General features: G+C 44.1%; 1 protein-coding gene and 1 long non-coding RNA gene across 7 annotated transcripts in view; one reads left to right on the forward strand and one right to left on the reverse strand.

The window, feature by feature from the left end:
* The first annotated feature begins 2,308 nt into the window (after positions 1 to 2,308).
* Positions 2,309 to 4,184, forward strand: LOC119008738. 3 transcript variants are annotated; one of them, XR_005071514.1, is made up of 4 exons: positions 2,309 to 2,772; positions 2,873 to 2,996; positions 3,135 to 3,277; positions 3,565 to 4,184. It is a non-coding gene; the product is annotated as an uncharacterized LOC119008738 (long non-coding RNA). The 3 variants fall into 3 exon arrangements; XR_005071515.1 differs by lacking the exon at positions 2,873 to 2,996 and having other exon boundaries at positions 2,309 to 2,822; XR_005071513.1 differs by having other exon boundaries at positions 2,873 to 3,277.
* A 17,406-nt stretch (positions 4,185 to 21,590) lies between these two features.
* The window catches only part of mllt10 (MLLT10 histone lysine methyltransferase DOT1L cofactor), a 47,140-nt gene continuing 41,745 nt past the window's right edge, over positions 21,591 to 26,985 (reverse strand). For 2 of the 4 annotated variants that reach the window (XM_037078925.1, XM_037078922.1), the window contains 6 exons: positions 25,526 to 25,675; positions 25,261 to 25,316; positions 24,841 to 25,142; positions 24,681 to 24,704; positions 24,276 to 24,366; positions 21,591 to 24,074 (listed from right to left, as the gene is read on the reverse strand). In XM_037078925.1, coding sequence (XP_036934820.1) covers positions 23,790 to 24,074; positions 24,276 to 24,366; positions 24,681 to 24,704; positions 24,841 to 25,142; positions 25,261 to 25,316; positions 25,526 to 25,675 — 908 coding nt within the window. In that variant the 3' untranslated portion in view covers positions 21,591 to 23,789. The remainder of the gene's footprint in view (positions 24,075 to 24,275; positions 24,367 to 24,680; positions 24,705 to 24,840; positions 25,143 to 25,260; positions 25,317 to 25,525; positions 25,676 to 26,985) is intronic. The other 2 variants (XM_037078923.1, XM_037078924.1) reach the window with 2 other exon arrangements.

A 26,985-nucleotide genomic window follows, 5' to 3' on the forward strand; every position in this document is an offset into this window, starting at 1 on the left:
CTAAAAAGATCGTCTAAACCACAATTCCCAAGCAACCAGCTCCGGGGGTCAGGACCCCGATGTAACCACGAGGCCCCTGGTGGAGAAAAATAACTGAATTCACCGCAAGTCATATCTGGTTATTATCTTAAATCTCTCGACTAATCAGAAAGTGGAGGAGAACTTAATTTGGGCTCCCGGGAGGAAAGAAAACTTGCTTTTGCACTTCGTCAGACATCGAAGTCTGTTTAATCACCTCAGCACGTTTGAAACACTGAGGTTCAGCAGCCTTTCAGCTTCAGGACTGCTGAACAGGACTGGACACCCGAGGGACCGAGCTACACTTCGCGTGATCTCGCTCAAAAGTTTATTTGTTGAGCAAACAAACACGCTGGGCAGGGATCGGTGTATTCAAGGGAGGTTTTTTTTTTTTTTTTTTTAAGGCAGCTTACTAAAAGGTGAAAATTGCTCGCAGGGGGAAAAAACCCCAACAGATCCAGGAGCAGTGCCCGTGTGGGTGTGTGTGGGTGTGTGATACAGAAAGACAGCATCAGAGAAAACGAGTTTTTTTTTTTTTTTTTTTTTTTCAGAGTGATTCTGCCCCCTGTTGGAAACAGAAGCCTCGTCCTCCTCCTCCTCTGCCGCTTTTATCACGTTTAAATTATTTATCATTTAACTAACAGGCTGATCATCTTGTCCCCTGACGTGCAGCCTTTCTTCTTGTGTTTATTTTTATTTTATTTTATTTTATTTTTTTACGCACTACCGCTTGTTTTGTTTTTGAGAGGGGTGACCTCTGATTAAATCACAGAAATGATGTAGTTGCAACAACAAATAAATAAAAGAGGAAGATCTTGAGCGGACGGGTTAAAAAAAATATGATTGATGATTAGTCCCATTTAGAGGTGCAGAGAGGAGAGGATGCCCTGCAGAAAGGAGCGGGGCCATATAGAATCTGTAATTAACGCCTCCCCGTTAAGTACCTCATTAACTCTGTAATATATAGAGCTAATTAAATTGTTGTCCTGCAGAGCCTATAGCTGCTCGTCACCCAATCATTTCCATGTGTCATCCGTCAGATATGGTGCTGAGAAGCAGCGAGAGAGGAGCGGACACATCCGTCTGATGGCGCTAATGTGATCATCTCAGGAGGACCAGTCCCCCTCCCCGTCCCCAGAGGTCAGCATGGGGTCAGTGTCTTGCTCAAGGACACTTCAGCAGTGCGCGCGCGTGTGTCGGCGCAGCGGCGGGCTCGAGCCCAGACGCTGAAAAAAAGAAGAAAGAAAAAGAGAAACACAAGCAAAATGGCGGGAGGGCGGCCTTGTTGCGTGAATATGCGTGTAAGATGTGGCGAAGTTGTTCGGAAAAAGAGAAGAGAAGTCCCAGCTGACGGACGTTCATGGAGGTCGGGGAGAGCAGAGGGCTCGCGCGCACGGTCGCGCGCCTCCGCGGCCGCTGGGTGGCAGTGGCGTGGTTCCTCTCTCTCTCTCTCTCTCTCTCTCTCTCTCTCTCTCTCTCTCTCCTGTGGGGAGCTCAAGGGGGGGAGATCATCGGAGGGGAACAAAGAAAGGAGGGAGGGAGAGTGAGGGGGGAGGCTAATGTGTGTGTGTGTGTGTGTGTGTGTGTGTGTGTGTGTGTGTGTGTGTGTGTGTGTGTGTGTTTAAGGGGTTTGTGAGGAAAAGGCGGGGCGGGGCGGGGTTTGTGTGTGTGTGTGTGTGTGTGTGTGTGTGTTGGGGGGGGGTCTCCCTTGTGACAGGACATATATGGAAATTTGAATGGCTCACATTCACCTCTACCAGAGCGCGCATGCCTGCTCTAATTCACCATCTCTATAGCCGGCACCATCACCACCGTCACCACCATCAGCTCCCATTATGACTTGCGGCAGCAGCAGTCACCGACTGCAGGCAGAAGCCCCGAGCGTGACAGGAGAGAGGCTCCAGGTCATAGACGTATACATCCATAGCCTAAAATAGGCTTTGTTACTTCTTTAGCATGTGTGTGTGTGAGAGAGAGAGATAGAGAGAGTGTGTGTGTTTGTGTGTGCATGCGCGTGCGTGCGTGCAAGCTCGTACTCAGACAATAAAAGCTTTCGGAGTTCAATGTGATTGCAATTACAGCCCTTTAAGCCTGTCTATCACAGTAACAATATGGCAGGCCCATGTGTGGCGGCGGGATATTAAATGCAAATATTACCTGACGTAGAATTCAATAACAGGGATCATAGTCTTTAACCTGCCGTTCACCTTTTCATATTCGCTGCACTGCATTCGCATATTGTATAGCTGTGAAAATAAGATAATATTCAAATATAACAGTGGAACCGTCCGCCAATATCGCATATCACACATAGGCAAAGTTGAAAATTAAATTATAATTAATTTAAATACAAATAATTAAGCCACAGTAAATAAAATACATCAGTATAATTATATGTAATATTGTAGATTATTCCTGAATATTTTCAGCCTCAGGTCTAAAAAATAAAAAAATATATATCTAACTGTGTCTGTAACATTTAATATACTGGCTAAAATACAAAACCATACTCATCGTCATGTATTTTAAATTTCGTCTTTTAAATTATTAATGGTATTTCAGTTTTTTTCGGGCTTCATGGATGGCGTGAGAGCCGGTGTTTCCGTGTCCGCGCAGGGGCAGCTGTTCCTCCTCCCGCCTGCCGGTGAATAGCAGCTTCCTGCCGGCTGCTGCCGCTGCTGCAGCCGCTGTCAGCAGCTCCGTGCCCCCCTCACGTCCCGCCCGGCGACGAGCGCGACAGGCGGGTCGGACAAAGTGAGAGGAGTGGTCTAGCCAGTGTATCGCTGCCACGAAACGTATTTACGGTAAAAAATGAAACTAAAAATGAGTTTTGTTGGGCTTTTTTCTCCCCCAGATACATTCTCACGGTGGACCCGCCATGTTTACCCTGCCGCTGCCTGAGCAGGCAGCTCGGGTCTCTCGCAGTTCAACACAGTTGGCTCTCAACTGCCAACATTAAGAGCATTGTTTCCCCCTCTGTATGTTGCACAAACGTATCTTTACCTTTAAAAAAAACCGACATGATCTCACATCTGTTCTAAAGCAGCGTAAAACCCGTGAAGTTAATCACTACCCGCTCAGTTCTCCAACCCTTGTCGTGTTTTCCATATGATGAGGCCATCACACAGGGATCTGCCGCCGTGCACCGCGCTGCTGCTGCTGCTGCTGCTGCTGGTTTGTTTAGAACTGAGCCTCGTCTCAGTCAGTCCACATGCTAAAGCCTCAATCAGAGGCAGAAGTCTGGATCAAAGTGAGCTAAGTGAGTAATTGAACTTTGTGGTTGCAAAGGTTATAGTCTGGGTTGACATGTTGCCAGAAAAATCTGCGGGCCCCCTCCTCCTCCTCCTCCTCTCTGTTAAGCTCCCACAGGTTGACTGTTTGTTTCTGTGTGTGTGTGTGTGTGTGTGTGTGTGTCCTGAAGTTTGCAGGAGAAGAGGATTTGTAAATGTTTGGTCACAGCTCTGCATTGCTTTATATAATATCACCGATCCAACAATACATTCCATGAATATTCCTCCATTCACCTGTCTCTCCCATCTTCCACAGCAGCACTACCACTCTCAGGGGCTGGCCATCTGTGTTGGGTCCAGGAGGAATGAATGTGCGATGGGGGTGTGAAGCCCAAGTGAAGTTGTTACACCAGCAAATATAACGTTTTTTCCTATCAGCACATTTGGGCTACAGTCCGTGGGAAATACAGTCGTTGAAGCTCAAGGCCGGCTCGGTTGCTGGGGCAGGGTTCCTGAATGGCAGCTATAGTATTGTTGTGATTATGAGTGTGGCATTGTCGTGGAAGACATTTTGTGACTCTGCACTAAGAGACGATGTTTAATGCTTGTTTTTTTTGTTGTTGTTGTTTTTTTTTTTCATTTTGTGACATGGTGTGATAGTCAGCTTACACAGCCTCTCGTATTTCTGAAGGCCGTCTGCACATTCAGGAACCTACTACGTCCTTCAGAACCTCTATAGGCCTGTAATATACTGCAAGCCTCTTTATCCTGCAGACTACACTCTCCTTCAGGCTCGCACAGAGCCATAATAGGACCTGTGCCACAACATACTTAGTGAAAGGAAAATATTATATATACAGTAACGTGAATTTTTCCTAAAACTGAATAAATGAACTGCTCGCAGAGGAAAATAAGAAGTAAGACCACTGTTTGAAGCTAGAAAGGTGGCAGGGTCCGCCACATTTAAACAAAGTAAAACAGTATGACCCTTTAAGGTCAGTTTGTTTATTCAGTCATGAAAACAAAGAGTTGATCATATATGTGTGTGTGTGTGTGTGTGTGTGTGTGTGTGTGTGTGTGTGTGTGTGTGTGTGTGTGTGTGTTCAGGCATACAAAGTACATAAATAAAGATCTCACTCCACTGTTTAAAATGTCTTCCCTGTAACTACGTAGTGCTCCTTTAAAACAAATCCATTGGTACAGGCTACAGTTTCAGCAGCAGACCAGACGATACTAGTTCAGATCTCTGCTGCCGCTGCAGCATTTTATTCACACTACTAAACACCATTCATACTGCATAGATAGAAGAATTAAAAACATTATTGTTCACATTTGAAATTATATAATCATGAAAAAAATTGTATTAGGAAATATTCAGCAAACAGTTAGTGAATGAAATAAAAAAAATACACAAACAATAAATGAACTGTCCTTCATGCAGACTGAATAAATATTAATGTTTTTTTTTTCTCTTTGGTAAAGTTTATTCATTATGTTTAAGTATGCACACACACACATACACACACACACACGCTGAAGTGCTCAGGCAGGCAGTCGTCCACTGCAGCCCAAATTAAAACGCCTTACAATCAGGCAGGACGAAGGACGGCCCTGGGGCATCTCAGTTTCCTTGTGCAGGGGGTCTTAGTCGAGGATCAACTTTCATGCAAGCGCTCCCAAAGAAGAAGGATGTTTCTTTGTTCTATCAGGACCAGTCTGCACACACAGCTCCTCTCTGTGTTTGACCAGAGAAAGAGACGAGGATGTGAGGAAGCGTAATTATGAATGAGACAACATTACCTCAGGAAAAAACCCCAAAGAAGCCCATTCATACACTGAGTCGCAAAGGACATCCAGGGCCCGAGCGAGAAAGGAGAGGTTGACTATAAGCATCCTTTATTTAGTCTTTCATTTATTAAAGTTGCATTTTGTAGTTTTGGGGGACGCCATTTTAATCGAGAAAGAGCTTCACGCCACAACAAACTACATAAACAACTCTCTTTCTTTCTCTCTCTCCTTTAAAGTACCACACAATAAAAGCAGAAGATTATTTGCCATCCTGTTTCTCCACCTCTCCCCTAAATGCAGGGTTAATTGGAGATGGTGACTCTGAGTGTACACGCACGGATTCTTTGTTTGTCAATGCAAAATGTAGCTGATGTGTTCAGAAATGTGCGCTCTCTCTCTCTCTCTCTCTCTCTCTCTGCCGTTGGTTTGTGTGGAATGAACACAATGTGGGACACAAAAGGAGCACAGCATAGAGGGAAAAGTGTGAATCTCCACCTGAGTGTGTGCGTGCTTGTCTGAGAAAAAGCCAAAGGTGCATATAAAGCACATGCATCCATTCATCGTCATGATCAACAAGCCTAAGCCGGCTGCCAAACAGACTGAATTATTCCGGAGTGAATGGACTTGCAGGCAGTTGACCAGCGACGAGAAACAAACACTCACCCCGCTCGGTCTGATTTCATTTCCTACCCTCTCTGTCACTCCCTCCATTGATTGGCTCCTGTGCTTTCAACTAGAACCTCTCTTTTATCAATCCCACCCTCCTTTATTTCAACTGCTGTTTCTCCTTTTGTCCACAGCACCCAGTGATGAAATCTGGGGTCCCTGTGGCAACAGGCGCTCTTAGTGCATGCATGTATGTATGTGTGTGAGGTGCATGTGTGTGTGTGTGAGGGTAGTTTTCAGGGCAGGGCAGTGCAGGCAGCAGTCTGATCCATACTAATGTTCATTGATAGGAAAATCAATGGTGCATTGATCCAAGACTTGGCTCTGAGAGAGGAGGGAGGGTGGATGGGGGGGGGGGGGGGGGGGGGGGAGGGGGGGGGAGGGCGGGGGGGGGGGGTGCAAGTGTGAAAACTGGTGGAAGAGCAGCAGAAAAAGGAAGAGGTGGGGAAAGAACAGAAGAGGAAGGAAAGGATTAGGCAGATGAGTAAAGGGGAAAAAAGAGGGAGGAAGAAAGAAACCACTGCAGGCCTCAGCAGATGACAGAGATGAGGCTGGAGCCCGGCATGGTGGCTGCCGTCTGGGGGGGCCGGTCGGGGAACTATATGTGTGAACAACCTGTCGCGGCTTAACTATTCTCTTTTCTCCTTCTGTCTCGCAGAACTGCTCTTGAGAGTGGATGAGCAAGCCTCAAATGGAACCTGAGAAGAAAAAAAGAAAGAGGAGAAACAGGAGAGGAGAGGAAAGGAGAGGAGAGGAGAAGAGAGGAGGAGGGGAGGGAGAGAAAATCAATTTTCCCAGACAGAGGCGGGCTGGTCTAATGGAGGTCTAAAAGAAGAAGAGGAGGAGGAGGAGGAGAGGACATATTTTCCTCTGATTACCTCCTGTAGCCTCTCTGGCAAAACCTTGAAAGCTAGCTTCGCTGCGGCGGCCTCGCTCGTTCGACCTCGCTCGTTCGACCGACCTTTCTGGCAGAAGGTACGGAGGCTGGTTGCTTCCTTCACTCGGCAGCAATCAGGCTTCAAGGCGAATCTCAACATGCAAAATGACGAGAAAATGGCAATTAAACTGACCTGACAGGCTTAAAGAAGCATTACGCAGTTCTTGGAGAAGAAATTCCAACTCAGAATTTTGATATTTAGATAATAATGGTTAATGGTACAATTATGTTTTTACGTAACTGAATGAGCACAATGTTTGGCAGGGTCCACCAAATATAAACACAGTAGAACAGCATGAAATTGTCCTTTGGGGTCACTTTTTTAGACACAAGAAAAGATCTTTCCCCTCTGATTGAAATGTCTGCCCCAAAACTACATACTGCACCTCAAAGGTGAATCATGTCTTCACAAGCAGATGTTCACATTTTTTCTCCCAACAATGGCAGAACATTTTGAAACCACATCTAAGCTAATTTCTCCGTCTTTTTCGATCTCTCAGCTGCCCCTTTGTGGAAGTTATGTAACCCCTTCATCTCTGAGGGAGAAAAAAATGAGCCGGATTAAATGGATAAAGGTTCCCATTTGGCTCAGATGAATCATTTATAAAGTATAAAGGAAGGAAATTTGTCATCAGTGCCTCTGCCAAATTAAAGGAGATATCAAGAGTCCCACTTTCGCCTGCGATTCTCCGCCTGGACGGCCTGCGTGACGTCATGTGACCGGGTCGCTATGTTCAATTTCCTGCAGCGGGCTTTATTATAATAAATTGGTGAGTGAAGTGGACGTTTGGAGCAATGCAGAAAATGCAGGCAGCGATTTGTTCCAGTTCTGGCCGAGTGAATCTTGTTTATGGCTCCCCTCTTAAATGACAAGCGATGGTGGAAATTGGATTGGATTGTCCTGGCGAGTGCGTATACAACCGCTTTCGACGGACAAAGTACGGTGAGGCAAACCTGCTGTCTTTTCCAACAAGGAGCCCCGAGTCCAAAAGGTTGTGACCTGCCAAAAAGAAAAAACAAAAGAGAGCGAGAGAGGGGACCAAAAACAAGGGACAGATGTGGCTCCCGAGAAACCACAGAAATCCCCCCTCCGACAGCCGCTGTGCATCTGCCTCTGTAGATCTGCAGCATGCTCGTTAAACTTGTGAATGTTCCATCAGCTATTAAACAACGTTTCAATGAACTCACTGTACAAATACAGTGCCGCTTTCTCTTTCCCAGGGAGAAGGAAACTGGTGGAAAAGCTCCGAAAGGGGGATTGAAAAGCCATTTAACGTGGCTGAAGGAGAACCTGTATCACACTGTCTGTCTGTCTGTCTGTCTGTCTGTCTGTCTGTTACTGTTTTTCTGTCACTCCCTCCCTGCTTCGGTGGCTCTTTGTGTTTTTTTTTTTTTTTCTGTCTCTCGGCCTGTGAGGTGAAAGTGGCTTCCATGGTAACGGCACACTCTGTTTATGCCACGACGTCTCACTTCATCACAAGCTGTTGATGGCTTTGATTTGCATGTGGGCCTATTTGTGTGTTTGCCCCCCCCCCCCCCAACCACCTTAATACACACACACACACACACACACACACACACACACACACACACACACACACACACACACACACACACACACATCATACAGGTGTTTGGGAGACTAATAGGTAAAACTGTCATCACAGTCACATTCCTTTATAAAATAAAGAGAAGTTATGTGAAAAAAAAAATTTAAAGGAACATTTCACTTCATTTAAAAGCACAACATCAGGACGTTTGTCTCAATCACTGTTTTTTTTTTCTTTTTTAATGTCTGATCCACTTAAAAAAGAAGAGCAAACAAAACCAGAAAAAAGTCTCTTGAGGCGCTTACAGAAACACCCAACATGTGCATTTTGTCTTGTGCGGGGTTGAACTTTAACAAGAAGCACCATAAAAAAGAAGAAGAAGGAAATTGCCACTTTAAGCTGTTAAGATTAAAAAATGTAAATTTAATCATACTCATTTCCTCATCCTGTGAGCCGATCCCATACACTTAACCACTTAAATTAGCAGCAGAAACAATGATTATGACTTCTTTTCACCAAAACCAGTCGCCCCCAATTAGTGGAGTGTGGGGTGGTGGTGGTGGTGGTGGAGGGGATGTGGGATGGGGGTGGGAGCAGAGGAGGGAGGGAGGGGGTGGAGGGAGGGAGGGAGGGAGGGCCTGGCTAGCCGGACCCCCTGCAGGGCAGAAAGGGGGGAAAAATGGATTCCATACCAGGAAATCCATTAGGGCAGGGAGCGGCGGTGGAGCTGGCAGCACAGAGCGGCCGCCGTGTTTTTAAAAAATTCCTCATTAGGTGTAATTTCTAAATTACAATCAGCATGGGCAGAATGAGAAGGCGAGGATCTGACCAACTCATCAGGATAATCAGGGTAATAGCATGATCCAGAGTGTGTGCGCCGGAGATGACAACCAAAGAGAGTAGAGGAGGACGGATTGGATAAATGGGTGGGTGGATTGGATGGATGGATGGATGGATGGATGGATGGATGGATGGATGGATGGATGGATAGCTGGATAGAGGGTGAATTTAAATTCCGGACACTGACTCTGGGATGTTTTTCCGCTGCTTTCTGATCATTTTGTGAGTGTAGATAATTGCTGTGCTGGGGCCGAAGCAACAAGCGCACGGACAGGCAGGAAATGCGTCTCTATCAGTCTCTCTCCCCGGGCCCTCCACCTCTGAATGAGCACGACGTGGAAAAGCTGGTGAAAGTGAAGCGAGACGGATGGTGGGAAGGGAGGAGGAGGAGGAAGAAGAAGAAGAAGAAGAAGAGGGTGGAGAGAGTGAGGAGAGGATAGAGGGAGTGAGTGAGGGGCCTCTGTAAGGGAGAGGGGAGAGAGAGGAGGGGAAACAGGAGGCAGGAGGAGGGGAGGGAGAGAGGGAGGGAGGGAGGGAGGAGAAGAGGTTAATTTGCACATATTAGAGAGGGCAGGATTTTTCATTAAAAAGAGATTGAAGTTGATATATGCCTGTGCGCTCCTGACACACTGTACACTCTGATTGTGTTAAGTCCTTGACAGAACAAAGGATTTCCCCTCTCTCTCTCTCTCTCTCTCTCTCTCCCTCTCTCTCAGCCCTCTCTCCCATCTATCTCTAACAGCCTGGCTGCAGAGGCTCTGGCAGCATTTTTGCAGCTTTATGGAGCTGTTTCATGGTGAATAGAGGCTCACACAGGGTGTCATATCACCTCAGGAGCCCCACCTTGATGCATATGCATACACTTATTTTCTCTCCTATGTAAATCCATGCCCATCCGGTGGGGGGGTGGAAAGAGAGAAAAGTGGCTTTCATGCATGTATGCCACCTTTGGATTTGTGTGTGTGTGTGTGTGTGTGTGTGTGGCCGTCAAAGGCTTCAGCCTCACATTTGGTTCTCTTTCCTCGCTGCAAACAGGAAGCCCGAGAAGCCGACGCCTTTCTTTGATTCTCATTCCCCTTCCCTGTGACTGGAGGAGGCGTTCAGTAAAGCGCAGTGTTCACGACGTGTGTGCGGCTGCAGACAGCTGCTCGTTTGGCTGCTGAAAGCACGCTGGTCGAGGCCGATGTTCAACCAGGTAAGCCGATACGATGTCTGCCTCTGACCTGAGGCGATGTTGTGCCTGTAAGCAGAGACTACAAGAGCAATAACAACAACACTTTTTTTTTGTTTTTTGCATGATCTGTTGTTTAGGACACAAGCAACTGGTATAACTCTTTCTTTTTCCCCTCCCTCTTTTATCTTGTTTTCCTCCGGCCATATCTGTCATTCCACGCTGGAGGGTTATACCTGATCTTTGACCTTAGTTAGCGCAGCCCTTGAGACCTGTTTCACACTCACTCGCACATTCCTACAAGCCCGCACACACACACACACACACACAGAATAGGAGATATTGATTGGCGATAGATAGATAGAGCAGTGCGGACCTGATAAGGAGGCCATATTTGATGTTTGTTCTGGCAGTGGAGGGAGAGGCCGGGAGAGATTAAATCACAATGAGCAGCCTGCTCCGTCCTTGGCTTCGTCCCCACTTGAGGCTTTACAGGAGTTTAGGGGTCGAGCTTAAAGGATGACGGGTGAGGGATTGTGGACAAGGGGCGCCCGGCCCCGCTTAAATCCACGGCGCTAAGAGCCATTGATTAACATGCGCCGCAGCGTTATTCAAGGGTGTGTTTGCAAGTATTCAAACATTTCGAGCTTTCTAGATGCACCACAACAACCGCTGCTGCCGTTCTGAAAGGCAGATCTTTGTTCTGCCTCCCTGTGCAATGCAGCGGGCTGACTGACAGGCATCAATACATGTCTGTAGGCTCACAATGGGTGTGAGCTCAGGTCCTGTGCCCTTCATTCAGCCACCGCCGCTCTGCATATCCTTCCGCTTTAAGAATGTGTTGTTTTTAATCCCTCCACCGGCAAATCTTAAACCAGCGCGTTCGCTGTCCACATGTGACCTATTTGTGACCTGTGTACAAGTAGAGAGGAGCTCAGACACGTCACGGCAACATACACAGGAAGTTTGCTAACGTTAGCTGATATTAGCCACCAGAAAAAGCTAGGCTAACTGACCGCTGGTCAAGGTTCTTATTTGGCATGCAGACATGTTAATGATCTTCTTATTTCACTCTCAGCAATGAAGGTGAATAAGTGTGTTTACCCAAATTTTTCCTTTCTATTTTCCCTCATCAAAGGGGCACCATGTAGGTCAAACTCATATTTTTTTTATATTTACAGTATTAATGAGGTAATAATACAAACAGTTATATTTATTTTTTCCATAACTGAATAAACAAGTTCTTCTCAGAGCAAAATAAGGTCCCAAGAACACTGTATAAATAATGATACACGCTTTCAGACAAGATCAAATTGGGGTGTATTAAGTGTTTATATAAATCACTCAGAGACATGTTCAACACAGTTTTTAACTCTTAATGAATGTGCTGAAAACCCATGAGGTCATATGTTGAGTTATAGTTGTTGACAAATGCATTGGTAAACACCTTGAGACGTACTTATATGTGCTTTCACTACATTATAGCGCGTTTCATTACTCGTTTATTGCTGTTATAATGATAAATGGGAGTTTAATCCATAGCTGCTGAACACAAACACATAAAAAAAAAACACACATGGATTTTTGCTTTGAGTAAAAGCACTGGATGTCAGAATACAGTGTGAGATCTGGTTCACACATGAAAACACTTGCGCGGAGGGGCACATGTGCTTTAAATTTACATGTGACAGCATTTTTCTCCTGACGGCTCTCCGTTTTTCTTTTTCTCCGATTCCTTGCTAATCCGCGCAGGTATTCTTTTGACAACAATTTCATACACAGTGTCAGCTTGTTGTGATAAATCCATATCATCTTTCAATGCGAAAGAACAAAAAAAAGAAAAGTTCAAGGCCTTGTCCTGTTGATTATTACATAAATCAAAAATAGACTAAACCCATGGTCTGGCAGCGCAGTGACCTGAGAGTCCCCTTTTACATATGACCAGAGCCAACCCAGGATCCAAATCCCCCTGGTCGCAAAGGCAGCATGTGTACGTATGAAAGGCTGTATATGTTGGCCAGTGTGTGCGCGGTCTCAAGGGTTGGGAGATTATGTCGACAAAAGGTGCACCTGGTGCTTTAGATTGAGTTTCTCTCCTCCCATTCCTCCCTTTATCCCCCTTCCATCCCCCTCTCCCCTTCTCCTCTGGCCACTTCCAACGTTACCCTGGGACTTTTAAAAGATTAGACCACAGCTCTTACAATTGTGCCACTAATGCATGTCAACAGCTTGGAATGAGGGAGACTGATGAAGAATGCTAGTTTTTAGCATCAGAAATACACTTTCTAGTCATTTTATGCTCTTATACAACCACAGCGTGTCAGGACAGATTACCGAGCTCCATGTAACTAAGATCTACTGGGGCTCAGTGACATGTTAAGATCTAATCTGTTGTATCATAATGTAATAGTTAAAATGGCATCAAGAGACCTGTGACTTTGTTGTTTGCCGCGCCAGAAAACACTCATTTCCTGGTGAGCCTTTGTTTAACTGAAAGGTGCTTCTTGTCGATCCGTCATCCCAAAGCGTTTGGATTGAGACTGAAATCAACTTTTCTTACAAATAGCACATTTAAGAAGTGGAAGATGTATTTAAAGGCTGTACTCAAGTAAGGAAAAAAATCCTGAATCCAAAGGTCATACTATAAATAAGTTTTAAGTATTAAGCAATTGTTTATTGAAAAGTTGCAACTAGTGTTTATAAAACTTTGTAAGACTTCAAGAAATACTGTGTAGTTCATGCGGTTGCAACTGATGTTGATAAACCACAACACCGGCCTTCAAATAATGGTTTGGGAAGCATTTAATCGTGCAGTGGTCAGCAACCTAAACTAAGGCGTGCCACCATTGACATGCCCCATCTTAACCAACGGCACACTAGCAGCGGGTCTGTAAGTCTGGAAATGTCTGCTGAAACTGGAAGTGTGCATGTCCACTGTAACCACAGAAAGTAACAACAACTGTTATAATTTATAAGTTTGCTGCTAATTAACAAGATCGGCAGGTTGATGCTACAGACAGCAGCTCTCAACATATAATTAAAATGCTCTGATCATAGGAATTGTTTTGTTTCTTTTTTAAATGCTGCTAGACAGCTTGCCTGAATTGATTAAACAAAATGACAGATCCCTTCGAGATTTAGATCACAGCACAGTGTGATGAAGTGTGTCGACGTTAAGGTTCATATGGCACCTGATAAGAAAACTTTAAAATGGCACTTCAAGTCAAAAAAGGTTGCCAGCCTCTGGTCTAGAGCGTCTAGCAGGTCACCAGATGAATGTGGGAAAGAAGGAAAAAGTCCAGCAACAGAAATTCGTTTTCATATTTTAGACCCTGTTTTCTTTTGGATGAAAAATGTGCTGATTTTTTTTTTTTGCCGATGGAGAATTTCAGTGGGGAAATGTCTGCGTTGTTTGGACGAACCGACAACTCTTTGATATCGAGGGGCCGTGAGCTGCGATGGTTGGAAAACCACAAAAGCTTTTATTTTATAAGCTTATGAGTATATTACAGTGTGCTGAGTGTATTAAAAGTAAATATAGCTGTCAAATAAAAGTCCCTTTCCACCATTAGACAGGATTTTACATCACTTTTTGTGCCTTTACGAGCTGCTTTACGTCATGGGACGATCATCATATCCTGCGTGTAACACTAGAACGTTTGTGGTTGCATTAAAGTCCAAACCCTCGATGAGAAAAAGGCACATTTTTCTGTCAATTAATGGATCACGTTTCCAGTGGAATTATTAATCTGTCTGCTTGGATAGAACCTCGCCGCCTTTCGTGCCTTGCATTGTCGCAGACAGAGGTGCCACAGCTGTTTTGATGTGTCATCTTTGTGGCAAGTTAATTAAACATCTTGTATTGAGGCTACTTGTGTACACAGATGCTTGTCAGGGTTGAGGTGCGGTTCATTTACAGCTCCTTTTCTGTGCGCCTTCCTCAAGGTCTGCGTGATTGCACACACACATGCTCCGATGGCACAACACACACACACGCACATACACACACACACACACACACACACACACACACACACACACACACACACACACACACACACACACACACACCTCTTTCATTGGCTTCACATTTCAATCAGAGTTGATGCAGGGCGTTTAACACACAATCACCTGTCTCTCTCTCTCTCTCTCTCTCTCTCTCTCTCTCTCTCTCTCTCTCTCTCTCTCTCTCTGCTCTGTCCTCTTACCTCTCTCGGCCCCTCGCTCCCACAGCATGCATCTGCGAGCAAAGAAACTGAATCAGCTGTGTGTGTTTTTGTGTTTCTGTGTGCGTGTGTGTGTGTGCTCACATGTAAGCCCCCCACATTTCCAAAACACACACACACGCACACATGAACACACACACACACACACACACACACAGACTAGCCTTCCCCTCCAGCCCAGGGGTCTCCAGTCTGCATAATAAATGAGGCCTGCTGATAGGTGGATGAACAGGGGAGGGGAAGGGCTCTCTCTCTCTCTCTCTCTCTCTCTCTCTCTCTCTCTCACACACACACACACACACACACACACATCAGCCTGCACCATTATGCAGCCTGGGTCTTTACCATATAACAGCTGTTGCCGTCAGAGAACTCCCAGGTCTCTTTACATGCTTGTCGTTGGCTCATTTATCGTGATTGCAGCGGCAGTTCGACTCCTCTTCAGCCGCTGACGTTCTGATTTCAGCCCTGGAAAATTACTTTCAAGTCTCCACAGGGATGTCTTCCTTTTTACAGCCCACTGCAGTGTCCTTGAGCAAGGCACTTATCCTCCACCTGGCCCCCAGGTGTGTGCGTGTGAAACCCTCCCTCTTTCAGCAGCTTTCTTCCCCCCCCCCTTCCGATGTTTATGAGCTAATTGTGAAAATACGCACACACAGGTGGGGCAGAGGGGCGGATATCAGAGGGTTTATGATTTGTTATGCATGCGGAAGCTTTTTGAAATTGACTTGATGAATGCTAAAATCAAATTTGGCAGCTGACAGCAAGTGCAAAAAAAGACATTGCTTTTTACTGTAATTATTATATATGGACACACACACACACACACACACACACACACACCACTAGCCAGGCCTGGAATTATTTAATAAAATAGACCCCCCTTGGAAGTAATTATCAGTAATGATCTGCCGCTGACTGATCTATTTTTACCTGATGATCAAACCAGATCTCATCTCAGATCTATATCCCGTCACATTCATTATAACCCCACCAGATCACATTCATCTCTGCCAGCACCACCCGTCCTTGTAATGGTGTTTCATTCTTCACCCCCCAGCCCATTCACACTGATCAATACAGGAAATACAATGTTGGGTTTTTTTCTTTCTTTCTTTTTTTTTTATTTTTTTTTTTTAATTCGGGCAGGATGTAAATATCTTAAATTAGGAGATGCATGTTGTTAAGGGGTGTTTTTGTGCCTTTCATTTTTTTATTTTATTTTATTTATTTATTTATTTTTGGTGTTATTCTATTTTTTTGTATCCATTTCTAAGAGGTTACTATGGATACGAAACATCCCTGTGATATCAGCATGGTGGCTGTTTGTCCCTTCACAATAAATAAACACATTTGCGCCACAATTAGGACAAACCCTGCTTTTTAAAACAACAGGGAAAATGCCATTTGCAGAGGAGAGATGAGTTTAATTGAATTTATACACAATCCAGTGCATTACCGTTGCGTGTGGGTCATGTGGCTTCCCCGGAGTTGGTGGTTGGTTTTCAAAATAAAACAACACACTGGAAGTCGCCATAATAGCAGGACAAAACAAGACAGGAAAACAATTGGATCCAATTAAAAGTAGCCACATATAGTTTAGAATTAATTGATTCAGTTAAAAAGTGACTACAAGTCAATTTATGAATATTAGAAAATATGACTGTAGAATGAGGCTGTCGTAATCATAGTCTGACTTGTGTGTATTTTTTATATTATTATAATTTTTTTTTTTTTAAATTCTACTAAAATCATGACACAGTGCCCTAAGATTATACAAGTATATATGCTAAGTGTAGTATAGAGGAGCTGAAATACACGCCAGAGCCACTAGAGTCTCTGTTTCAGTAAGTAGATAGAAGACGAAAACATTTGTAACAATTATATAATGTGCGCTAATTATTTTGTTAGTTCTTCCTACATTTGACGGAAATTTAAATGTTAATAATGTGGTCGGTGTGGAGGAGGCTGAGGTGAAGTGTGCCCGGTGATGTGACCCGCAGAGCCGTGAACTCTTCCTGCTGCACAAACCGCGGCAGAGCTGCATTTCCCCCCTTCTGACAGAGGGGAATAGCAGACTGCAGAAAATAATGCATGCGTTGAAAAATGTGTCCCGCCCCAATCTTTCACCGCTGAATGTATGCACTCGGCGGTGTTACCCTGCTGTTAACCGCTTGCGTGCGGTTTTCGGAGCTCCTTTCTTCTCGCCGGTAGTGGGAGCCGCAGGCAGCGGGGGAGGGACGGCTCGCCGGCCGCGCAGCGATTCACTCCGCGCGGCAGAAGGACGAGACGAGGCGCCGCTGAGTCCCGGGAAGAGGCTGCTGCTGCACGACGCCACTGATCGGCGTTTACACACACATGTGGCCAACAGAGTCAGATTCACTTTACACGATCTGATGTCATCTAAATTTCGTATAACATTTTCACATTGTTTAAAAGTTTTTAGGCTTTTATTTATTTGTAAACTTTTAAAAAGAAGAATTTTAATTTAATCCAAAGTGTAATTCAAAATACATCAAGAGTAGAGTTACCCTTGTGTAACCAATAATTGTGAATTTGGAGAATTTAAAAATTGTAGTTAGGCTGTTTATCCTAATGGCAGTCATGAATGTACATGTGCACAAATACATATGTGACAAGGATAGATAGATAGATAGATAGATAGATAGATAGATAGATAGATAGATAGATAGATAGATAGATAGATAGATAGATAGATAGATAGATAGATAGATAGAGCTACAAATCCAAATATTTAGTATTCCCCACAGCTTATGAACTTGGGTTACATTTGTGCAGGTTTTCTATAATTGCTTGCAGTTTTATTGTCGCTGTAATTACTTGATTTGTTTAAGTATCTGTCTCTCAGCTCAGCCTCAGGATGTTTTAAGTGTGGAAAATGACTGTGACTAGTTTATTTTTTTTATTAATTTATTTTTACTGATTTTAACTGTAGGTACCCATATGGTGCAGTGTGAATCAGAGAGATACAGACTGCAAAGCCCTCAGAAACACATATTTGTATTTTCGGGCTACACAAACACAACTGATGTGAAGTGCCTTTCAAAGTGAAATAAGTTGAGGTGCGTTTCTCGTGCTGTAATGGCCGTAATTTGTTCTGTTTTGTGTTTACTCTTAAGACACTGCATGTGTGTTGTGGCAGCAGAGGCTTTAGGGAGAGGAGGGAGAGACAGACCGAGAGGGAAGGATATGTGTGTGTGTGTGTGTGTGTGTGTGTGTGTGTGTGTGTGTGTGTGTGTGTGCGTGTGTATGTGTGTGTGTGTCGGGGGGGTGACAGAGGAGTGTCACTGAGCAGAAGAATACGAGCTATCTGAGAGTGAAGAGGGATGAGGCTGAATCCTGCTGCTTCTCCCCGCCACCATTATCCTACAGGAGAGAGACCTGTGGGGGGCACACACACACGCACACTCACGCACACACACACACACACACACACACACACACACACACACACACACACACACACACACACACACACACACACAACACCCTGAGAATCTCCTCAGCTGTTCCCCTTACACTCTCCTTGTACCCTTCCTCCTCCTCCTCCTCCTCCTCTTCCTCCTAAACACCTCTGTTTTGCCGGATCTGGTTCCACTCTGCACCGGATCAGGGCCCCTAGCAGCTGACTACAGGTTTCTGGCCAGGATTAAGCCTCCTAATGGCAGCCACTCTTGTGATGATTTACACTGCATTACTGTACACACACCAGCGGCTGCCTCCTCCTGCTAATGGTTTATTACAGCGGAGCCTCTCTCAGCTTTATTGCTCTTTGCTGCCTCTCTTTGAGGCTGAGGTCTAATTAAATCATTTAACTGAATTACCAAACATACGCCAAAACCCTTGTAGGAATTACTCATGGCACTTGGTTAACTTGTTTTACAGTGTCGCTGTCATTTGTAGTGTGACATCTGAGTTTCTCCAGGATGGGAAAAGATGACCAATGTCCTGTGAAAAGCACATGTCTCCAAACCATCAGCAAATATATTCATCTATTACATTTAAAAAAAATTAAAAAAAAGAATTTCACCTTATATATTCGAGCTGCACAGAGCCACTTGTATGTTTTTATGTCCAGTTGTTTTTTAAGTTTCAAACAAGTCCCCATCTGCTTCAGTAGCTCAGGTGAATGCTCTGATGCTGTTGTACTGTGAAGCTCCAGAAATGTTCTGTGGACTACGAAACGTCAACCGACTCCTCCATCAGCATGGTGGTGAGGAGATAATGATTGAATTTGCATTTTTGAGTGAACTTCTCCTTTAAGTCCTGATCAATGGAGTCATGTCTTGTTATGTCTATTGACAGTGTTGTTGTAAAATGTTTGTCAAAATGGATGTCTCTCACACAGACTATCCTGAAAAAAGTTTTTCTCAAAATTCATAATTTCTAAATCCGGCCTCTCAAACTGTTAAAACTTTTTTTTTTTTTTCACCAAGATTCTCCTTTTCCTGCATTTTCTGGCATTAATTTCTAATATTTGGAGGTATTTTCCATATTTCTTTTGTGTGTGTGTGTGATTTTAAGTAATGTATTTTTTGGGGGATCTATTTAAGATGACACACACTTTCAAGAAAAATACAGTATTAAAAAAAACACTGATTTTTTCCCCATTCTATTAGTTAGCTTGGGTATGAGAGGAATCCTTTAAATATATCTATAATACTTGACATATATCATGTACTCATAAGTATACAAGAACACTCATATTAGCCTCATAACAACCTATAATAACTTACATCGTTTTACCTGACTTGTGAATGTAGTAACATGTGCACTATACGGCTGTCAAATCATTTCAAGCTGTGTCATTTGGTTTTCATAGATCCAATCAAGGCTGTGCAAATAAAATCCACAATCAAATCCAGCTTTCCTCTCCTCGGTTTCACTCTGCTTCGAGCTGTCTTGATTGCACTTGTGTCCTCCAGCTTTGTTGCCTCTAAATAAAATGCCAAACAATTAAGAAGCCTCACTTTGCAGCAGAGAGTAAAGGAGGCAGGCACAGAGAGAGCCTGCTCATTCGGAGGCAGGTATCCATGTTGCTGTGGCGCATTCCTCTGTGACAGCGGCACAGCTCGGCATCCGAAGCCGCAGATATCTGCCCAACATTTGTCTAATCATCCAGGGCTTAACCCTCCCACTGGCCTGCTATCTGCTCTGCGTGTGTGTGTGTGAGGGAGAAACCTCCTGTCTCCTAACACCAGGGCTTAGTAGTTGTTTTTGACTTTGTGATCAGGCACCTGGTCGGGCAGCACACAGGGGTCCTCCATCAGCTGGTAAGCCCTGCTACCCCTGGGGAGGGTTTCTAGGGGGAGCGTGATCGATGATGGACACAGCAGCTCTGCCCTACGAGTGTGTGTGTGTGTGTGTGTGTGTGTGTGGCAGGGTGGTGCTGCTATTACAGGGAGTGGAGGGGAGGCAGCTCTGATGGTGGAGGCTTATAAAAGAGATGGTCCTGGGTGGTGGTGGTAGTGGAGGAGGAGGGAGGGAGGGTATATGCTGTTTAAACAGCCTGGCTGTGATTGACAGGGCTGATAGTGTGTGTGTGTGTGTGTGTGTGTGTGTGTGTGTGTGTGTGTGCGCGCGTGCATATGCACAGTGAGGGATATTTGGTAGTGGGAGGGGTCTGTGTGAGCAAGTGCTTGAGAAAGGGGAAGAGAAAAGGGGGGTTGTGTTGTTGAATGCAGGTTAGATTGTGTGTGTGTGTGTGTGTGTGTGTGTGTGTGTGTGTGTGTGCTGTGCAAGGAGGGGCGACTTAAAACTCCTGAGGGGGGTGAGGAAGGGGGGTATTTTTGGGGGAGCAGGGGTGCAGGAGGAAAGTGAGCTTTTAATTACCAGGGCAGAAGCAGATGTAGCAGAATGGTGCCCCCACCTCGTAACACACACACTCACGCACAAACACACACACAATCTGGTTGTTTCTTGGCAGCTGGAAGTCATCAGCTTCAGGGTGTGTGTGTGTGTGTGTGCGTGTGCATATTTGTTAGGACAGGAGCCTCGAAGCACATTGTTTAAATTTAAAGATGTTCAGCTTCTATTGGCACTTCTCAGTTCCATGATTATTCATTTCCCTCCCCCTTGTTACTGAATAAATCACACCTCGCTGCTGCCAGTTCCTCCAGAATTTTCAGTATAATTAATGATATATAATATAAACCAGGTAAGCCATTACACCCTTCTGTCAAATAATTTTAAATAATACTGAAACATTTTCTGGTTTCTCCTCAGTGTATCTGCAGTCACCTCATGGTGTCAGGATTTGTACCTGAAAACTACATTTAAAAAACTTAAATCGTAAAAGTGTTTTTTTTATTTGGGCTCTATTTCATTTATTTGCCATGGATTGAAGCTGTTTACCATGTATTATAGTGGTGTTATTCATGGGTGTGTGTGCACTATAGTACATAGCTGCATGTTATTTATATTCTATTCTTTTAACATCTGTCCTTGGCTAACTTCAGCTCTTTTTTTATTGCATTGATCAATGAGCATGATGATGAATACAACTAAAGTTTTCATGTGTAAAATGTAATCATTCAATAATATGTATTATATCTTTAGAAACAATACAACTTAAAGGTGCACTATGTAGTTTTTGGGAGGAAATTCCAGTTAAATTCTATAAAATTGAAATTAAATAAAATATTTACATCAAATAATAATCAAATTGTGTTTGCTTTCATGACCTTAAAGGACAACACAAGTTCATACTGTTTTACTTTGTTTACTTTGTGGCGGACCCTGCCGCCTTTCAGGCTTCAAACAGTGATATATTATTAGTTATTGAAATCATAAATATTTCAACATTTGGATTATTATCTAATCAATGTTGTAAATATTACCTTTCTGAATAGTTTCTGAATTTATTTTCCAAAACTACACAGTGCACCTTTAAACATGCATTTGAATTGAACCCACTGCTGCTCTTGCGACTAATCAAATCAACAGACTCTGTCAGCAATAAAAACTTGTTTTATTCAACTAAAACAGCTAAATCTGCCAAGAATTGTATATAATATATAAAACACACATATGATTCAGTATATTCAGAAATATTTGAGTTTAAATAGCTCTGTGTTGTCAAATATATTTCCCACCTTGACAGTTAATGGTACAAATGACAAACTCCTGAACACAAAGACCAAATACTTTATCCATAGTGTTTCTTTAATTTGGTGTTCTGAAATACAATGTCAAAATTTCTCCCGCACCCTTCCTTGTTATTTTCCACTTGTACAAAATTGATCCAAACAAATGTGTGCACAGGGAGAACATGGTGCCCCCCCACCCCAACTCCCCAAGTATAAAATGACTTCTCATCAAAATGAAAATTAAAAAAAATGGTGCAAAACTTAAAAAAGAAACACAATGTCCCTGAACATATAAAAATAAATTAATACTTTGTGTGTCCAGTCACTGTCAACCTTTTTTTTTTTCTCTCTTTCTGGTCCTAAAGATTCACACACACAAACTGAGGCTTCATTGGCTTTCCTTCACACCAACACGGCCAATCACAATCACTTATTTACACTAACGGCCAATGAGAAAAGGTCTATGTACACTTAACGAGGTAAAAACTGTGCCACTGAACACCCCTCCGGACACATTTCCTCCCCCCTACAAACAGCTATATACAGCCGCAACCCCCTCCCCAATCAGCCAACTATCAAGTAGCTTTTAGCTTTCAAACACAACACAGAATAGAAGTCATTAAAAGGGTTTACAGCACGAATCGACTGTATGAGGAAAAAGACAAACAAAACTTTACACAGTAGTACAAAATGATGTTAGAATGCAACACCAGCAGGCTTTTAAAATATATCATCTTATGCCTGATAAACAAACTCCCAATAAATAAAAAGCACAATACAAAGTTGGCTTTGATGTTAGAGAATGCAGCAGAATAATATTTCCTGTTTTTTTATTAAAGAGACAGCGCGTCCAGCCTGACGTTAGACGAGTATTGTTTTTTTTTGTAATCTGTTGCCGTGGCAACGCAGCTTAATTACCAGTAGCGATGTAAGTGACAGGGACACAGGTAAAAAGGAAAAATAAATCCCGCCTTCCCTTCCTTGGCCTCAGGCACTTGGGGTTTGGACCCTGACTGGCCAGTCCTGACTGTTTGTGAGTTTGTTTTGAGGCGGCCGCTGCTGTCGGCCTTTTAGGTCCTGATAGGCTGGTCCTGCTCGAGAGGTAGCTGCAGCGGGGGGCTCAATCAGGAAGATGAAATAGAAAGGACTTCCACGTGCTTAACACCAACTGCATAATTTCTCTTTGTGAGTCTGTGCCGTGTGGATTAATGCAATCCCTCTAAACATTCAACTGGCTGTTTCTTTCCTTTTTTTTTGTTTCATTTCACTTCCCTGAGTGAGCCCCCTGAATCTGGCCCAGAGAAGAGACAGTCAAAAGCAAGGCTTCTGCGGTGACTGTACGAGGCTTGGCTTACTGACATTAATGGATCTGCGCAAACGGAGTGAGAGAGACACGGGAAGAGAGGCAACGGCAAGAACATGTAGGATATTTTCACAATTCCCCCTCAGGACCGCTGCGAGACAGATGTCAAACATACATCTGCTACCGTTAAGTCCTGTGGTAGGGAATTGTAGTTTTTTTTATATTCATGTATTTCTGATTCTTCTCTCCTTTTCTTTTCTTTTTACACTTGTGGTACTGTGTGTGTGTGTGTGTGTGTGTGTGTGTGTGTGTGTGTGTGTGTGTGTTGTGCTAACTTGTGTGATAGCTGAGGCCCCTGAGAGAGTGAGACAGCAGAGAGACTAGACTGAGTGTGGAGGATGGGGAAGTGGTGAGAGAAATGTGGAAGCAAAAAAAAAAATTAAAAATGTGACACAATAACAAGAGAAAGACGAAAACGCAAGGAGGAGGCAGAATAATGAGATTAGAGAAGAAGAAACTAAAGCTAAAGCTGACCAGTTAGTCAACTCACCCGCTGAGAGACGAGAACGGACACACCGTGTGAATATTTACCGAAGCTAAGCTGCTACCAGTGATATGAAATCAAAATAATTATCTCAACAGTGACATAATAACAACCTGAAGCAGCACTAAAGCTATTAACTAAATCTAAAACTGGATGGAAATAAATAATAAAAATGAACACAAAATGAAGACAGTAACCTGAAAAGTTGTAAAAATAAACCCGGCAAAAGGTGAACTACAGCGTGCTAATGTATTAGCACAGATTACTGGAAAGAAAAACCTACCAGGAACACATAATGTTCTCATCAATGAACTACAAAGTTGACCAACAGTCAGATCTCCCGAAGACTCTGCATATTTATTTATAAAACAAAGCAAAAAAACAAAACAAAAGAAGAGCATTTGCCGTCATGTCTTCTCCTGCCCCGTGACGCCCATAGCCTTCTCTGCTAGCCGTGGCTTCTGTGCCCCCGAGGCGTGTGTGTCAGGGTGTGCGTGCTGCAGCGCCAGGAAGGGGTTGGCGGCGATGGCGCCTTGGCCCTGGCTCTGGGCGCCGGGCAGCAGGTTGTTGATGGGCAGCTGAGCGGAGGAGAGCGGGATGGAGGGAATCTGGGCAGAGGAGGAGAGGGACTGCAGCTGCTGGAGGTCCTGCTGCTGCTGCATCAGTTGGTAGAGCAACACCTGCTGCTGCTCCTGGGGGAGAGAGACGGAGGGAGGAAGGGAGGGGGAGAGGAGGATAAAATTAGGAGGAAGTGAAAGTTTCAGGCAAGGAAAGAAGGAGGACAAGAAATGAGGGATTGAGAATAGTTAATCTTGCAGGAAAGTTGTAGCTCAGTGCCTCTGTGTATGTTTAACTGCGTGTTTTAGCAGTGTGTGTGTGTGTGTGTGCCGTACCGCTGAATGCTGAGAGGACAGCAGCTGCTGGAGCTGATGCTGCTGCAGGATGAGCCTCTGCTGCTCCGACAGCAGGCCGAGCCGTGCAGCGCTGACGAGACAGAGCACAACACAGTAAACACACTGTTTTACAAGTTAAAAGAGGTTTACACCGGTCACCGCAAAAAGAAACACACAAAAAAAGTATATCGACGTATAAACCAACAGATGACAGAAGTATTTGCATTTATTTCTGTTTGTGTTTATTTATTAAGGTGACTTTAACTTTGCAAGAAAGTAATAAAGCTTAAGAGGATATGAATGTACGTAACTACACACACAACACAAGCAGTACTGTGACATCTTCACACACTCTCCCCTGACAGACTACAGGTTGCTGTGATACTGAACAGACTTCTGTCTCACCTGTTCTTACTAGTTGCTGAGCTGCTACAATCCAACACGCAAGCAAGAGGAAAGAAAAAGGAGAGGATGCGATAAAGGTCACATTCAAACACCTTAAGAAACCAAGAGATGAGGTTGGATGCTCCCTCACATCAGGGATGGAAAAGCTTTCTGGACACACCTGTTGTTGACGGGCAACGTGACGCCTGTAGATGCTCCTGTGGTATGTGTGTGAGGGCTTGCGGTGCCCGCTGGCGTCTGGATCACCCCGTTCAGCGCCCCGACGATTCCCCCCATCCCAAGTGCGCTCCCTGCACCCAGAGCGCCCATCAGCCCCGCTACGCCGCCCAGCCCAGCCGGGGTCGCTCCCACGTTGGCGACGCCGTTCAGCTGCGGCTGGGGCGGGCTCTGGGAGACAGAGGGAGGGGTGGAGAGGGACGAGGTGGAGCCACTACTGCTGTGGCCACCACATGACGTACTGTCCTGAGAGAGAAAGAGAGAAGCATCTTCTCTTCAATCACTTGGGATCAGGGGCTAACTCAGTAATTACATTAGCGATTTGCTGCTGGCCATCATGTGTTTGTTGGGGGTTTGTTCTTACCTGAGCTGCCGCAGGTAACGATGAGTCAGTCCCCCCAAAGTGGGCTCCTTTCACATCTGAAACACAAATTAACAAAAGTTTAGCTTTAGTTTCTGCTCCTTTCAGCTAATCATCAATCGTCTTGTCTGAAAAGTACAAATAGATGTTATCATTATTCTGATTTATCTGCACAATCTTGCATTAATAACAATTTTAACAGCAAATGACTTCACCAGGACCGTTTGTTTCACTGTAAAATGTTAAGTCAAGTTTGAGGTTTGTGTACCAGAGGAGGCCGTGGAGGGGGTGAAAGGCACTGATAGCTGAGCGCTGAGAAGCTGCAGTCTCTCCTTCTTCATGGTCAGAGTTTTAATCTGCTCCTCCAGCCTCCTGTTCTCCTCCTGCAGCTGGTGGAGGGACTTCAACATGCCCACCACTGAAAGAGAGGGAGAGAACTGATTGATCTGAGGGGAGCGGAAGCTCTTTCTGTTTCCTGCTTAAAAATATTTACTGCTGTCCGGTCGTGTGTGAGATAAATAAAAGTGATCGTTCTGTGGCAACACAAGGTCAAAGCAAACCTTTCAAACCTAAACTTAACGATGCCCTGACTTCCTGACAGGCCACTCCTTCCTTAAGGCACAACCATGCAACTCAGTGACTGATTGGACAGATATACTCCACAGAGGTCAGAGGTCAAGATCAGCAACAGAACAGTGACCCTGGTGCCTGTGCAGACTCAGCACAGAGGAGTCGGCGACACAGAAACTTAAACCTGACTTGTCCAGATGAAGGACGACCTTTCGGACAACGGGGCCGCCTTCCCTATTTCATTTTCACTTTATAGATCCCTGCAGCGATGCTCAGGTAGGCAGGTAACTGACAGAGATCGACAGATGCAACAATATCAGATAAAGTGAGGAAGTGACTGAGGAGACGGAGCGAGAGAATGAGCAAATGGCAACAGCTAGAAGGCAGAGGGGCGATGGATCAATGGCTAGGAAGTGAGAAATGAGGCAAACAGGGAAAAGGTGGAAATAATGATTAGCTGTAGTGTGGGTGTTGAAGGGTATTGAACCACAGAAATGTGCCAAATGTGCTACAAGTACCGAAAGCTGGCAGCGAATGTCTTGTCAGATTCGTAATCTTGTTCACAGGGCTTGACAATATTTTGATATTATATCATTATCATGATATGAGACTACAAATCATCTTAGATTTAGATATTGTTACAGTGTAATATAACTGCTGTTTTTTCCCGGTTTTTAATGGCTGCCATTTTCAGAACTTACCAGACTGTTACACTTGAGAATAGGAGAATAAAAGCAGGAACCTTTCTAACTTTCAACTGGACTCTGGGGACTTTGCTCTTCTCCAAGGCTGGCTTGTTTTTCAATTGTGAAAATATATCAGATAAATACATTTCTGAGTTGGCATTAGAATCATTTCATTAATGTAAATATGACCATTCTGAGATTGATTGATTTTCCCAAACTACATAGTGTATCCTTTAATATTTTGTGAAAGTACAGAGAGTTGTCCCTGTGACTCTGTCACAATATGGAGGTCAATCAAAATATTTTAATTTGTTGTCAAGTTCTACAATTTCTTAAGTGCTTTTGAGGAGATTTCATATGTATATAAATTACATTTTTGCCGACATTTCAATAAAATCTGATTTGTTTTGTTTCTGTAACAATGTTATATTCATAAAATACAGCACATCAAACTTTGTCACATAAAGAATTA

The sequence above is a fragment of the Acanthopagrus latus genome, chromosome 19 (assembly GCF_904848185.1).
Source record: "Acanthopagrus latus isolate v.2019 chromosome 19, fAcaLat1.1, whole genome shotgun sequence".
Lineage (NCBI taxonomy): Eukaryota > Metazoa > Chordata > Actinopteri > Spariformes > Sparidae > Acanthopagrus > Acanthopagrus latus.